The following is a 13,644-nucleotide window of genomic DNA, read 5'->3' on the forward strand; positions in this document are numbered from 1 at the left end:
GCTATAGTTGGAAATGCTGAACACCACAGGAAAATAGAAAGGGGTTCACAGCAGTTGACTCAATATAGCAGTGATAGCAGTATTTTACAATGCTAAACTTAAAACATGTCAACTCTGATGGAGGGGGCTGGCCTACTGGGAGAGAAAAGCATAGAACTCTAGTTGTGTTGCACACAGCCATGAAAATAGCTCTTCAGAATTCCCAGGTAGAACAGGGTTGTTAAATCCCAAAGGGTTTGTACAGTAACACAGCATAAAAGCAACTTTGTGTCTTAAGGGAGGGCACAACTGGCATAAAAGGTCATTAAATGCTAATAGACCTGTTGAGGTATGGTTGCTTAATGGAGCATAGGGGCAACATACACATAGAGATCAGTACACACAAAGAACTTAACTTGACATTATTTAAGGTAAGAAATACAGAGAACCTGTACAAAACCACTTCCCTAGCAGTGACCGTTCTAAATACAAATAAGAATTGTTTTATGCAATAGGAATGCTGATCAAAATAATTACAGAAAAAATGGTGAGAGGCTATCACAGACAAGAGAATGTTTAGAGTGGTTTTCAAGCATTTATATATATGTTTTTAGAAATCAGCTTAATGTAGTAGAACAGATCATTCTTCAGGACATAGACAAAAAAAGCAGCTAAGAAAGCGAGTTATAAAGTAGGAAGGATAATGCTGAGATAAATTTCTTGAAGCCTCTTCCAAGTGTTCACACAGTTATAAAAAAGAGATAAATTTCCTTTGCTCTGAAGAGATTCTTTGCACAGGTGCATGTACATCATACTGTATACATATGGAGCTTCCTTATGTACATATGCATATGTACAAACTATCTTTACATCTTTGCAAATGTATACACAGCTTTAACTCCAAGAAAACGAGTTAGCAACACAACAGTCATTTCCAGACAATCCAAGTGCTGAAACAAATGACAAAGAATGCTTCGAGTGCTGTTGTATCTCGCCTGTTGTCCGTGGCTGAGAATAATATTCCCTTCTCAAGATTTTTTTTTTTAACTTTCATTGCAACACTGATTGTCACAGATAATCTTTGTGCTTTCGCATAATGCCCATCCTGGATGTACACATACATACAACATTGGACGTGTTAAATAAGCATGCTGGAACACAGGCAGGACCATTTATCCATGCACAGAGTATTCTGACTGACTGCAACATCAACATGCACCCACTATCATATTCGGTCCTGAACAGGAGGGAATGCACAGCTGAAGTTACCAGGGCTAGGGCCACTTGTAAGAGTTTCTTTAAAGAAGAATATCTGGTAGAAAAACAAATGTAGAGTGAATGAAACAAAGGAAAATATCCACCACCACCCCCAACAAACAACAAACAAAACAACAACAATCCTCCCCCACGTTAACACTGAAGTTCTGGCTAGCCTCCCCACTCCACAGAAAACAGGTCTTCTCACATCATTTTAGGCTGCGTCTTCTACAGGTGACATGTATCAGTGCCTCATGGCTTTTCCCAGCCACTGGAAAAGCTCATCTTGATAAAGCCTTTTCCAGCGCACATTGGCTTCCACGGTTTCTACAGCTCGTGAGAAAGAAGCAGACGCTACACCATCGTAGGTCTTCATGAAGTTCTTTAGCTGGAAATGGAAATCGAACATGGTGATTCTACATGTATTATTATAAATTATGTGGACCATACACAAATAAGAATACACTGGCGATGATGTGCCATGTGGAAACCTAGCAAACACTTGAATGACCCCTCCACCCCTACTTGCTCTGAGTTATATTTAAAAGGTAATTCACCTAAGCACCACATGCTTCCACTGTCTTTTCTACAGAGAGCTAACATACTGATGACATCACTTTACTTGCCTGAGTGAATTTTCCAGAACTTGAAGGGCATATTTCTTTAACCTGCCAGAGTCTTTTGGACTTAAGCAGATGCCTTTTAGATGACATGTTGACATTTTAGGACCAATATCTTTCCCTCATAGATCATGTTAATACTGGCAATTTCTAAAAAGAGATCCTATGAAAGGCTACCAAAATTAATTCTGAAAGAATAACACCCTGGTCACTTCCCCTTTAACCGCTGTGCCTAACTTTAGTCACTTTGCTTGACTGTCCCATCTGTGCTTCCCAAACAGTATCCTCATATTTGTGGGTTCAAGACCTGTTTACCCATTTCTCCACATGTGACCACAAACATGAATGATCTCTTTTTCCTCCAGAAAACCAAAACTTATTATTTTGTTGATTGACATAGTGCTCCTTCATTAATGATGACTGATAGTAAATATACTAATGTAGAACAATTTTGAAATGAAAATAAACACTGGAGGAGGTGGAAACAATGGAAGGGTCAGAAGGCAGGGCTGCAAAATGGAATGATCCAGATAAGATACAACCATTTTTAGCTTAAACCTGCAGAAGCTGCAGTTTCTGGCAATTATTCTATAAGACACCGGCCCTGTCATAGGTCAGTCACAAATTGGGGAGGGGGAGTCTCATGAGGGCCTGCACCTTACTGATGAACTAATTGGTTATTGGTAGATTTATAATTACAGTCACTTTCCTTACTTATGTCACGCTGACTCCCAGAAAGCCCTCTAGGCTCCAGTGAAAAGTTTCAAAGCTATGGCTTTCATTAAACTCAGTAGGTCACAAAACAAAACAACAACAACAGTAGATATGGGAAAGAGATTTGTAGTAAAGAGAGGACTAGACAGAGCTTGGAAAGAAAGATGGGAGGGCCAGAAATAAGAGTAACCCATATATGTTGAAACTGTGAAGAACAGATTTAACTAGTACAAACACATTTAAAACATTAAGTTTTGTCTACTTGTGATGCGATTTACTTTGAAATGCAGAGAAAAAAATATGTGGGCATTATAATTCCCATAAATTCAAATTTGTTTCATTAAGTGATAGTTGTAAGAAGGAGAGGAATAATAAGTGAGTGAAGTCCTGAGGGTAAATGGTTTTTGACATGGACACAGACCTCAAGACCAATTGGCCTATGACAAACTGGCAAAGCCATTTCCCATGTGGGCCTGGCTCAGAAAGAATGGCAAAGCTTTCCTTGAGAGTTTGAGTGTTTGTGAAAATTAATTAGTGTGTGTAAAGATTAGGGATTATAGCATCTTTCCCTTGGATGTTGCCATCTGAGACTGCTCCTGTGTAAAGACTTTCTACTTAGACTAGCTAACCCCCCCACCCCCCGTGCTGTACCTAATAAACTTGCTGAGGTCCCAGGTTGTGGTGGCAGTGGCAGGTGACATGAGAAGGTCTCTTCTGGTCCCAGCTTCACTATGTATGTGTCTATCCTTTTATTATTGCCTCACTGTCCCTAGTCAGAGTTTCAGGACCTAAGATACACAGAATACAGCAGATAATAAAGTAGAACGTTTAATGCATCTATTATAAATAGGTTAGTGGTATGGCTTCAATGACCAGGTCTAATTACAAGGTAAATCCACCATAGCAAAGAGCTTTTGAAACTCACTGTGACACTGAAGGGTCACTTTGTTATTAGAATAGAAAAAAGAAATAGTCACGTTCTAAAAATAAGCAATATAGGACTTAAAACTATCTTCAGTGTCAAGACATTACCAAAGCAGCTGGCTGATAGAAGGAAGTAGTGGTGATGTGAAACTTGGTGATTAATGACCTCACACAACCAAACAAATAGATTTAGCAATATTGGATATTTAGGATAGAAAGAAAATTAGATATTTAGAAGTATTGGATTATTTAGGATAAGGAAGAAAGACTGTCAGAGAATTTGAGCACTGACGGTAAAACTTTTAAGTGCTTTGTCATAATTATTACTGTCTTTATTTAGAGAGTACATATACTCTGAGAAGACTCAAAGAATTTTCTTCAAGACTAAACACTAGCAGCTTCGCTTTTGGTGCTGTGTTCCTTAAGATACTGGCAACCAACCAACAACGACAGGGCTGACAGGGAAATGTGAAAAATCAACTCACAGCATGGAGACATTATGTAGCATAATTAGTGTGGGGTGTGATCCGTCGCATAGGGGATGCCACATGGAGGCTCTGCCAAGAAGAAAATTCAGGGCCTTGAGAGAAGATCGGAGCAGCAAGAGAGGGCCCCCTCAGTCACAGTCATAGGGGAGGGAAACAGGGGGAAAGTGGGAGGGAAGGAGAAATGGGAGGATACACGGGATGGGATAACAATTGAGATGTAATATGAATGAATTAATAAAAAAATTATAATAAAAAGAGTGAAGCATGGAGGTGTTGAAAATGAAGTTAATTCTATATCTACAAATTAATTTGGACTTTAGTTCATGGATCTCTTGGTTTGTTTATGATAATGTTGTTTGTTTAGTTGATACTGGTGGGCTTTCTGAAAGTTTATCACCTGGCAAAGTTGGCAACAGAAAAGCATATCACAGAACTACAGACTTGACATGACACTGCTGGCTAGTCTTATGTCAGCATACAAACTAGAGTTATCTGAAAGGAGGAAATCTCAATTGAGAAACTGCCTCCATAAAATTTAAGTATAAGGCATTTTATTAATTAGTGATTGATGGGGGAAGGCCAGCCCATGGTGGGTGGTGCCATCCCTTGTCTGGTGGTCTTGGGTTCTATAAGAAAGTAAGCTGAGCAAGTAATATAAAACAAGCTGGTAAGAAGCACCTCTCCATGGCTTCTGCATCAGCTCCTGCCTTCAGGCTCCTGGCCTGTTTCAGTTGCTGTCCTGACTTCCTTTGATGACGAACAGCAATATGAAAGTATAAGTCAAATAAGATCTTCCCTCCCAACTTGCTTTTTGGTCATGGTGTTTTACTAAAGCAATGGAAAACCTGACTAAGACAGATATCAAAATAACTGCATTTTAAAACAACCATAAGATATCTAATTGATAACTGAGAATTATTTTATTGTCCTAAAATTAACACATTTTACTATTAAGAAATAGAGGAAGAAAGAATGCTTCGAGGAAACTTTCTGTACATTTCCAACATATTAGACACTGCTCTATACAAATATAGACCATGCACAATGTTTGCATACACATATAAATGCCCAAGAAGTGTTTGGATTACAGTCTGAAATTCATTAATACGACGATACACTTTCATTCGCATACTTACGTTCGGATAGATTCGGTCTATGACCATTTAGCAACAAAGAGATCATTGTCTTCCATTTTGAATTGTGTGACTTGCTATAGACCATGCTATCATGTTCTATTTAATTACATATTAAATGGCAATGAACAATACACCCGCTTTTCTTTAAAATGCGTGCTACATGAGCACGTTGTTTCTGGCTGTTTGTTGATCACGCCAGATAATGATCAATGCTTCTCTGGAAACTTTCACTTAGGTGAATGAGCTCTGAGTCTCTTCATGAAAGAAACTGAACACATGGAGAAAACTCCAAGCCATGGGCTTGACCATGATCTATTACTGACACGAAGGCAGCAAGTCAGATTGTCCCGTAAGAGAACTCTATAGACAACCTAAGTAGTGGATTCCCAGAGTTTCATTTCTCAAATTATGATTGAAGTACACTAAATGCTTCCTTTGTGAGCCCAGCGATCCTGAGGTGACTCATACATTGGCAGAGGAGCTCGTCCATCAGTGCATGCCTGGCACACTTGCCACAGTTGCCCTGAGTTGATCTCAGCATTGCTTATGGAGACCATGCGTTCAGAGCCTCCTGTGAGGACCCTGCGGGACCTGGAGTGTCTAGCGGAGCTTGCTTGACTGTGAGGCCTGAGCATAGACAAAGGCACTTAGCAGTCTGCCCTGCTCACTTCTCAGCCTCTTTGCTAGATTTTCTGCCACCATTGTATCTTAATTGGGTTTTGAGATATTTACCTGTCTTGCTTTTATTCTGAACAACTTTTGAACACTTTTGTAAAATAAAATTTAATAAAATGGCAGTGTTGTTCACGCCCATTTATTTTCTTAGCACGGGATTTCTAGGTGTAGTTACTAATCTATGTTTTAAAAACTTGTTTAATATTGAAAAATATCTCATTTAACGGTGTCCTAGACTCCAGCATCGTGCAGTACTGTAAGAGTGAAATGTAAAACATAATAGAATCTTGATAATCATACAATTAAATAGAATTATCTATTGGCCTATTATGAGGTCTCTACCTCATAATAAACTTCCTATTAAAGTTGCAGTGAACCCTCTGTGATGGAGAGCATACATATTCTACCAAAAGGCTGTGCATTAGGTTCAGAGAAAACCATGCCCATGCAAAAAGGCCCCAGTGGCCTGAGAACGGCAAACATCCCTGGGGCTCCACGAAGAAGGTGTGCTGCTGCCAATGTAAACTAAGGAAAGCATGGATTGGCTTAGGCAGCACTAGCGGCCCAATTGCAATTAAGTGTAAACTGCAGTCTTAGGTCTAGACAGTTGAGGGAACAGACAATGAAACAGGATGTGTTTCTCCACATAATCTCTCCGAAGCTGATAATGGTCATTGAAATGTTAATGTTTGTCAGAGGACCTGAAGAGAGGACTCAGCTATTGAGAGCATAATGCTCTTGCTGTGGACCCAAGATAGGTTTCCACTATACTCTTGGGTCAGCTCAAACAGCCTGTATCACCAGCTCAAAAGGCTCCAAAAGCCTTTTCTGACCTCTTTGGTGCACCAGTACTCACATGCACATACACAAATGACGTAATTAAACATTAAAAAATTAAAAACTGTTTTATAACTCACAAAGTTGCTGATTCCCTTTGGGTCTACAAACAGCAGGAATAAGGTACAGCCTCAAAGGGAAGACACTGGTCTTGCTTAACACTTTCTGCTTAATGATGGGTTAGTGACAACACAAATTAAACCCTATCACACCTGAAAATAACACCTCTCCTCCTGCAGAAAATGGTTAGGTGATAAAGTATGGAATGGCTTTGGGCAGAGCTGTTCAACTGGAAAGTGAGAGCAAGCAAGCCCACAGTGAGAGGCATTGTTCGTTCTGCTGAGAGCCTGCATTGGTAAGCTGGCTGCTTTGAAGATAATGGAATAAAAGCCATAATTTAGTTCCCCTTCTGAAGACACGACTTTCATGATAGGGGTAGCTTAGAACATTTAAATGGCAATTAATTAGAGAATAAAAATTAAATATGTAAGTTAAATGTATGAAACAAGATGGTTTGCGTGTGATAAATTCAGTTAAATATTAATCTACAACATGAGTTGTATGGCCTTTGTATTACCAAAAAGACCAAATACATGAATGGTACACAAAGACAAGAGGGATGAAAGTGAAAGAAGCCAGGAGATAAGAGAAAAACAGGATGGATGGGGCAAAGAAAGGAGACACTCCACTTCTGTCTTCACTTCCATGATGGTGGGGCCCGTAGCTAAATAAACACTTTATTTCTTGATTGCTGAATATTAAATCATGATACTAAAATTACTCAGTTTAAAGGTAAAAATAATGAAGGCAATTATAGACTGCACACACCTCCTTTTTCCCATGGGCACATAAAAGTGTTATTTAGCTTCTTTCACTAAAAATATCAAACCTAAACCTTCAGGGTTGAGAACATACATTGCGGACGGGGGAGCTCTGGGGCCTGGCTTTCAAGTCACTAGGACTCAGAGCCTTAGCTCAACACAGTAATCATTGTGAAAAATCCATACAGGTGTGACAGAGGTACCAGGTCCAAAGGAACATTTCTCAACAGTATCACCTGTGGGTCACAGCTTCCAGCTTGTCATCTATGAAAACTAATAAAACTAAAAGTTTCTGTGCTCAATATTAGCTATATACTGTGGAAAGCAGAAGAAAAGGAGACTCAATTATCATAATCAAGTAAAGAATATGTTATTTTTCCTGTTTTTGATAGATAGTCCCCATTTTATATTCCTCTCTCATATAGGCAAGAACCACTTGAGGGAAAGGAAACACCTAGACCACTTACACATTGAGAAATATAATAGAGAAAAGAAAAGATATATATCCCAGAGCCTTGACACAAGTTCATTAAAAAATCAAGCTTATTTTCATTAATAAAATGAACTTGTGATGGAACCAAGCAATCTATCTTAAGCAAGCTATTACTTTCTTTCTTTCTTTCTTTTTTCTTTTTTAAAGACAGGGTTTCTCTGTGTAGCCTTTGCTGTCCTGGACTCGCTTTGTAGAGATCAGGCTGGCCTTGAACTCACAACGATCCGCCTGCCTCTACCTCCCAAGTGCTGGGATTAAAGACATGCGCCACCATGCCCAGCACCAAACTATTACTTTCAATGTGTGTTATCTGCTCTGTTCTTTCCTACAAATAGGAGTTTATTCCATTTAATAGACTGAATGACAATAGCAGGCTATTGTGTCTACAAAAGCAATGAGGCTTTTACTGTGTATCTCAGCGGCAAGCACAGTCCCTTTGGTACGTGTAGTCATTGGCACAGCTGTCAGTGAATGGTTTATACACTGAGAACACAGAACCATCTGAAGAGCAAGATTTGGATCAAAGGTCTCTGGAATGGCTGGTCCCCAGCTATGGGATTCATTACATCTGGGTACTCTTCCCAACATTCAGCATTGTTCATTGTCATTCACTCTCTCTCTCCCTCCCTCTCTCCATCCTTCCTTCCTTCTCTCCCTTCCTCCCTTTTTTCCTGTGTGTGTGTGTGTGTTTATACATGTGAGTGCACGCAAGTATGTACATACATTTGTGTATGGGGATGTGATCATGTGAGTAGGGGGGTAAAAGGAACTGGTATGAATCTAATGCAAAGAAATCACAGCAAATTTGTGATTTGTATGTTTATATATGTTTATATAAGAAGATTGTAAGATTTTTTTTACCTCTTTAAGTTCACCTTCTGTATTTAGAAATTCTGTAACTCCACTGATAAGTTTGGAATTCATAAATAATGCTTCTCCGTACCTACAAAGATAAAAGAAAAAGGTCTTAATGTCTGCCTAGGTAGCAATTTAAACAATCTTGCTATGATGGTTTTTGGAGCCCTTCCCAAGAGTTGCATTTGCTAGAGCAGTCAGTGATCACCAGCTCTCGGGGCAGTACTAGACATTCCTGTCAGGAGTGAAAGATGCAAAGAGGCAATTGTTGCCCTGGTGGTCTATCAGATCCATCTGACCTGATGCACAGGGTGTCAGAGAAGTCTGAGTTTCAGTGAGTTTGCCAGAAGTCCAGGACCCTAGAATTAGATTCAGGTATTGCTGTTCTATTTGAAAGCCAAGGCCCAAGAAAGGGATATTTTGAAATGTCTGAGTGCGTACCAGTCTAGATCACTGTAAGGGAAGCATTGCCCAGGAATTGAAGAAAAGCAAGACCAACTCAGGCCTGACCACTATGTCATACAGATTCCATGTTATGGCTGGTTATAATAGACCAAGGAATTCTAGTTACATTTCAGAAACCAAGGTGAAGTTCACAAAAAATATTTCATAAAAGAGTGTTAGTTGCTATTGTTGTTATTAAAATATTTACTTGTTTATACCCAGTTGTAATAATATGTAATTCTTACACTATGAACACAATTCCTTGATTTATGGTCCCAGGACAATGGACTTCCATGAGTGGAAAGCTCTCACTTTGTTGATCTGCCTGTACACTGCTATGACATCTATTATAGCTTTCACACTCTTAGAGCCCAAAATAGCCAACAGTAAGACTGAAATTATTAAAGTAAAGACTCAGCAGTGATTACTAGAGGCTTTATTTTGTTTCTCTAACTCATAGGATCTTCAGTGCTTTAGCTACTGAAGGACTTAGTTTTTATCTTCTAAAAGAAGGGATTAAATTGGAGGTTGCCATAATGAGGAAAAAAAAAGACATTACAAACTGCCAGGTGTCATGGTACAAACCCACAATCTGAGCATTCAAGAGACAGAGAAAGGGAGAATGCTGCAAATGCAAGGATAGACTGGTCTACCCTTAGTGAGTTTCTGGATGGCTAAAATTACATAGTGATACTTTCTCAAAGAAGTAAACAACCAAGCAATCACTTCAGTAATAATACAAGTCAATGGGATTTGCTTAGAAAAGTTGCTCTCTACACAAGAAAAACCACTTCGTTCTAAGGGAGGTCTAATTGTTTTCATTCACACCCCCAGGTCAGGAAGAGTAAGGCATAATCTTTACTTGATGCTTTATATGGTTTAAGACCTAGACATGTAACGGGATACTCCTATTGTAACTAGATGTAGCCTTGATGAAATGACGCCCAGAACTGAGAGGAGATCTACAGGCCTGCATCTTTTTCCATCTAAACTGCATACGGTGTTTTTCTGAGAAAGAAATGCCAAGCAGAAGTCTGACATGAACAAAGTCAGGGAAGTATGAAACCACATGAACATTGTAGACAACTTCAGTCAGTTTTCATCGGGAGGGCTCAAACTGTGAAGCTGGACCAGATTAGAATCTCAAGAGGTAAACAGGACATATACCATGAAGCTTTTATGTTCAGTGTGGTAATTAATCATGTGGAATTTTATTGAATAGAGCTACCAAAACCTTTTAGAAGGTTCTGGTGCTAATGAAGAGAGCTACATAAACATGTAGATAGCAGTGAATATGAGTAGAGGGGCAGAAATATGGAAGGCTACGGGAGAAGGAAAAGAAAAAAAAAACAAGCATGTACTGAAGAAGTGGTAGTAGAAGCAGCAAGGAAGCCTTCAAGAAACATTTAAAATAGTTGAGAGAACCTTGGACCTGTCATTATGTATGGTAAAAGGTAGGGAGATGTCTATATAGACTTCCAGATGTGTGGCTTAAGCAGTTGATGAATACTTATCTATGGAAAGAAAAGAAAGAAATTCTTACTAAGGAAAGAAAGACAAGTAAGAAATTACAGGTTTGGTTTTCAGGCAAAGTCCAATAGGGGACCCCAGTGGGAATGCCTTTACTACATGGTGACATCAGATGAAAGGCATGAGTTAGAGAAATGGTTCTGGGAGCAATAGAAGCCATGAGAGCGCATGACAACTAAAACCAGAAGGAACCTGTAAAGTGAAAATGTAGTATATCCTAGACAGCCCCTCCCATGAGCCCTAACGTTCAAGAACTTAAAGGAATAGGAGCCAATAAAAGCACTCCTCCTTGTGAAGATACGCATTACTGTAATTATAGACTGAAAACCCAACCTCTCTACCTTTTGAATGGTGGCCATAGGTTCTCAGGGACAAAATAAACTGGCTGAGAAACAGAGTAAGAGGAAATAAATGATATATGTCTACATATGGAGTCTATCGAGCTGGGGTCTAAAAAACCAAAGAAACAGATGTTTGGGGTATGTTCTGAAATCCTTTAACTGAAATACTCATATGGATTAGTTTCTCCTTACTGCCTGTTTCATGACTTATTATTAAAACAATGACAGCACAGCTTCTAATTTTCCTATCCTTCTAAGACATGAACTGAAAACACAAAAAATGTCAATGTGTGTAACAGTTATATCAGTGATTTCTGGCAATAAAGAAGCCATAGCTCAAAATGTATGTAACTGTGACAACCCACTCTGATGAACTTGTTAAGCAAGGATGACTGATAAAGGAGTAAAAAGCATATTGTTTTTTTTTTTTTATATCAGCTTTTAAGAGATAAAATGTTAGGTCTTCTTACTATCTGGGAAAAGTTATGTTGAAGAATAACATGCTGCATTTACATGCTCCATAATAGATTTAATTTTAAAATACCATAGAGATTATCAGGGACATAAATTAGCATTTATTATAATATATTTAAATGCATAATGAAATATTTTCTAAAATTGAAGCTGAAGAATTCTCACTATAAAGCAAGGTACCCTGGGAATTATTTCTAAAGCAGCTGGAATAATATAATAATCCAAGTGACTAATGTGCCTTCTCTGTGTCACTATCTTATTTGGGTGTTTGATGATATTTACATCTAAAGAGAATTGAAAACATGTCTACAAGAGTAAAGTTTCTTGTTGAAATAGCATTTCTATATGATTTATGGTTTATTCCATAAGATACACAGAATTTACAAGTTTTATGAAAAGGATTTTGACTTTAATGCAGTTTGATGAATTTCCAACCAAAGTTGCCTAGTTAGACATTTCTTACTCTCTTCATTCCCGTTAATTAAAGCTGTTGATCTTTATTAAATGAGGAGTGCTAGAGAACTGTTAAAATTGTGAATTACAAGGAATGGCAACAGCCCTCTTTGCTGAATATTTTAAAATCTAAATTTATCATTTGGTTCATAGATGTACCAAAAATATCTTATTTGTCTATTCCTCAAATGTTGGGTTGCATTTATTCATTCAGGCATGATTAGATTGATATTTCTACCTCGTATTTAATATTTTCCATTTGTCTCTGAAAAACTTCCAGGCAAGGTCTCGACCATGTGGGTTTCGGGCTACATGGATTATGACATCAATCGCGTCTTGATCCAACACCACCTCAGAATTCAGAGACAGATTCAAAAGCCTATAAGGACAAAATTGTAAGAAAACTTTTAGTCTAAAATTTTTAAGAATTTTAAATCTTAACTTTAAAAAAATCATAATTTAGTCTTATTCTTTAAAAATGCTTGAGCTAAAACTTTCCCAATGAACAATCACAGAAATATTTCTGTTTAAAAGTTATAAATAGAATTCATAGCATTTTCATGAAATGCATTGACTGATCTCCAAGAATATCTGTGGGATGGGAAAAATCACAAATGTTATTTGTTGACACAACTCCACTCTCATATTCTTCACACAAAATGTTTGCTTTCGCAATTAAATATTTTAAAACACATTTTTGACACTTTATAAAATAATTAGTCATAAACAGTGACATCTTTCAAGTCATGTTGCTTTAGACATGTCACCATGTAGGTTTCCCTATCCTCAGAAAGATTTGCTTCATAGTGACACATTTCACAGTACCAGATATTCAAGAAAATAAAATCAACCCTAGGGCAGCTTGAGTGTAGATGATATGCTCATTACAAAAGTAAGTTGGGAAATGTAATGGTCTCACCTATTTAATAGATTCCTGTCATCGCTGCAAGTGAGAGCCTCTAGTAATATCTTCTTCTCAGAAACTGCTGTGGTGGAGTGGAATTTCATCCAGATGAACTCCCAGACATCCTCGTCCAGCAGAGACACTCCGGTGCAGTAGACGATATCTCTAACGTTTAGTGGTATTCTAAAGAAGCAAGCCATGGTGCTTTTCTGTTAATCAAAAGCTTTATGATTTTGAAAATTAAGATCCTTTTTGCTTTCCTAGAGCCAGTATTTAAAAGATGATCTGTCAATTATATTTCTCCTGAATGTAACACTACATAGCAATAATATTCATCTACATTGGTGACTAGAAAATAAAATACTCTCTCTTATTCCAAGGAAGTTTTTAATTTAATTCTTGTTTACACTCATAAAATTATCAGTAAACAAGCTAACAACAAAGACTTTGTTAAAGAACTAAAAATAAAGTCTTCTACATTCTCTTTTTGAAAAACAGAATCTTTTTACATAATTTATTTAATTTTATATTATGTGCATTGGTGTGAGGGTGTCAGAACCCTCAGAACTAGAGTTACAGACAGTTCTGAGCTGCACGTAGGTGCTGGGAATTGAACCTAGGTCCTTTGGAAAAGCAGATAGTGCTCGTAACCACTGAGCTATCTCTCTGGCCTCTGGCCTTTATATTTTCAATGGCATT

At 38.0% G+C, this 13,644-nt stretch overlaps 1 protein-coding gene across 1 annotated transcript in view; it reads right to left on the reverse strand.

Moving 5' to 3' along the window:
* Positions 1-1,029: 1,029 nt before the first annotated feature.
* Positions 1,030-13,644, reverse strand: part of Trhde (thyrotropin releasing hormone degrading enzyme) — a 438,539-nt gene continuing 425,924 nt past the window's right edge. The window contains exons 16-19 of the mRNA XM_051172782.1: positions 12,961-13,128; positions 12,280-12,420; positions 8,806-8,887; positions 1,030-1,624 (exon numbers count right to left, since the gene is read on the reverse strand). Of these exons, the coding sequence (XP_051028739.1) occupies positions 1,481-1,624; positions 8,806-8,887; positions 12,280-12,420; positions 12,961-13,128 (535 nt within the window). The 3' untranslated portion in view covers positions 1,030-1,480. The remainder of the gene's footprint in view (positions 1,625-8,805; positions 8,888-12,279; positions 12,421-12,960; positions 13,129-13,644) is intronic.

Source organism: Acomys russatus, chromosome 31 (genome assembly GCF_903995435.1).
Source record: "Acomys russatus chromosome 31, mAcoRus1.1, whole genome shotgun sequence".
Classification (NCBI taxonomy): domain Eukaryota; kingdom Metazoa; phylum Chordata; class Mammalia; order Rodentia; family Muridae; genus Acomys; species Acomys russatus.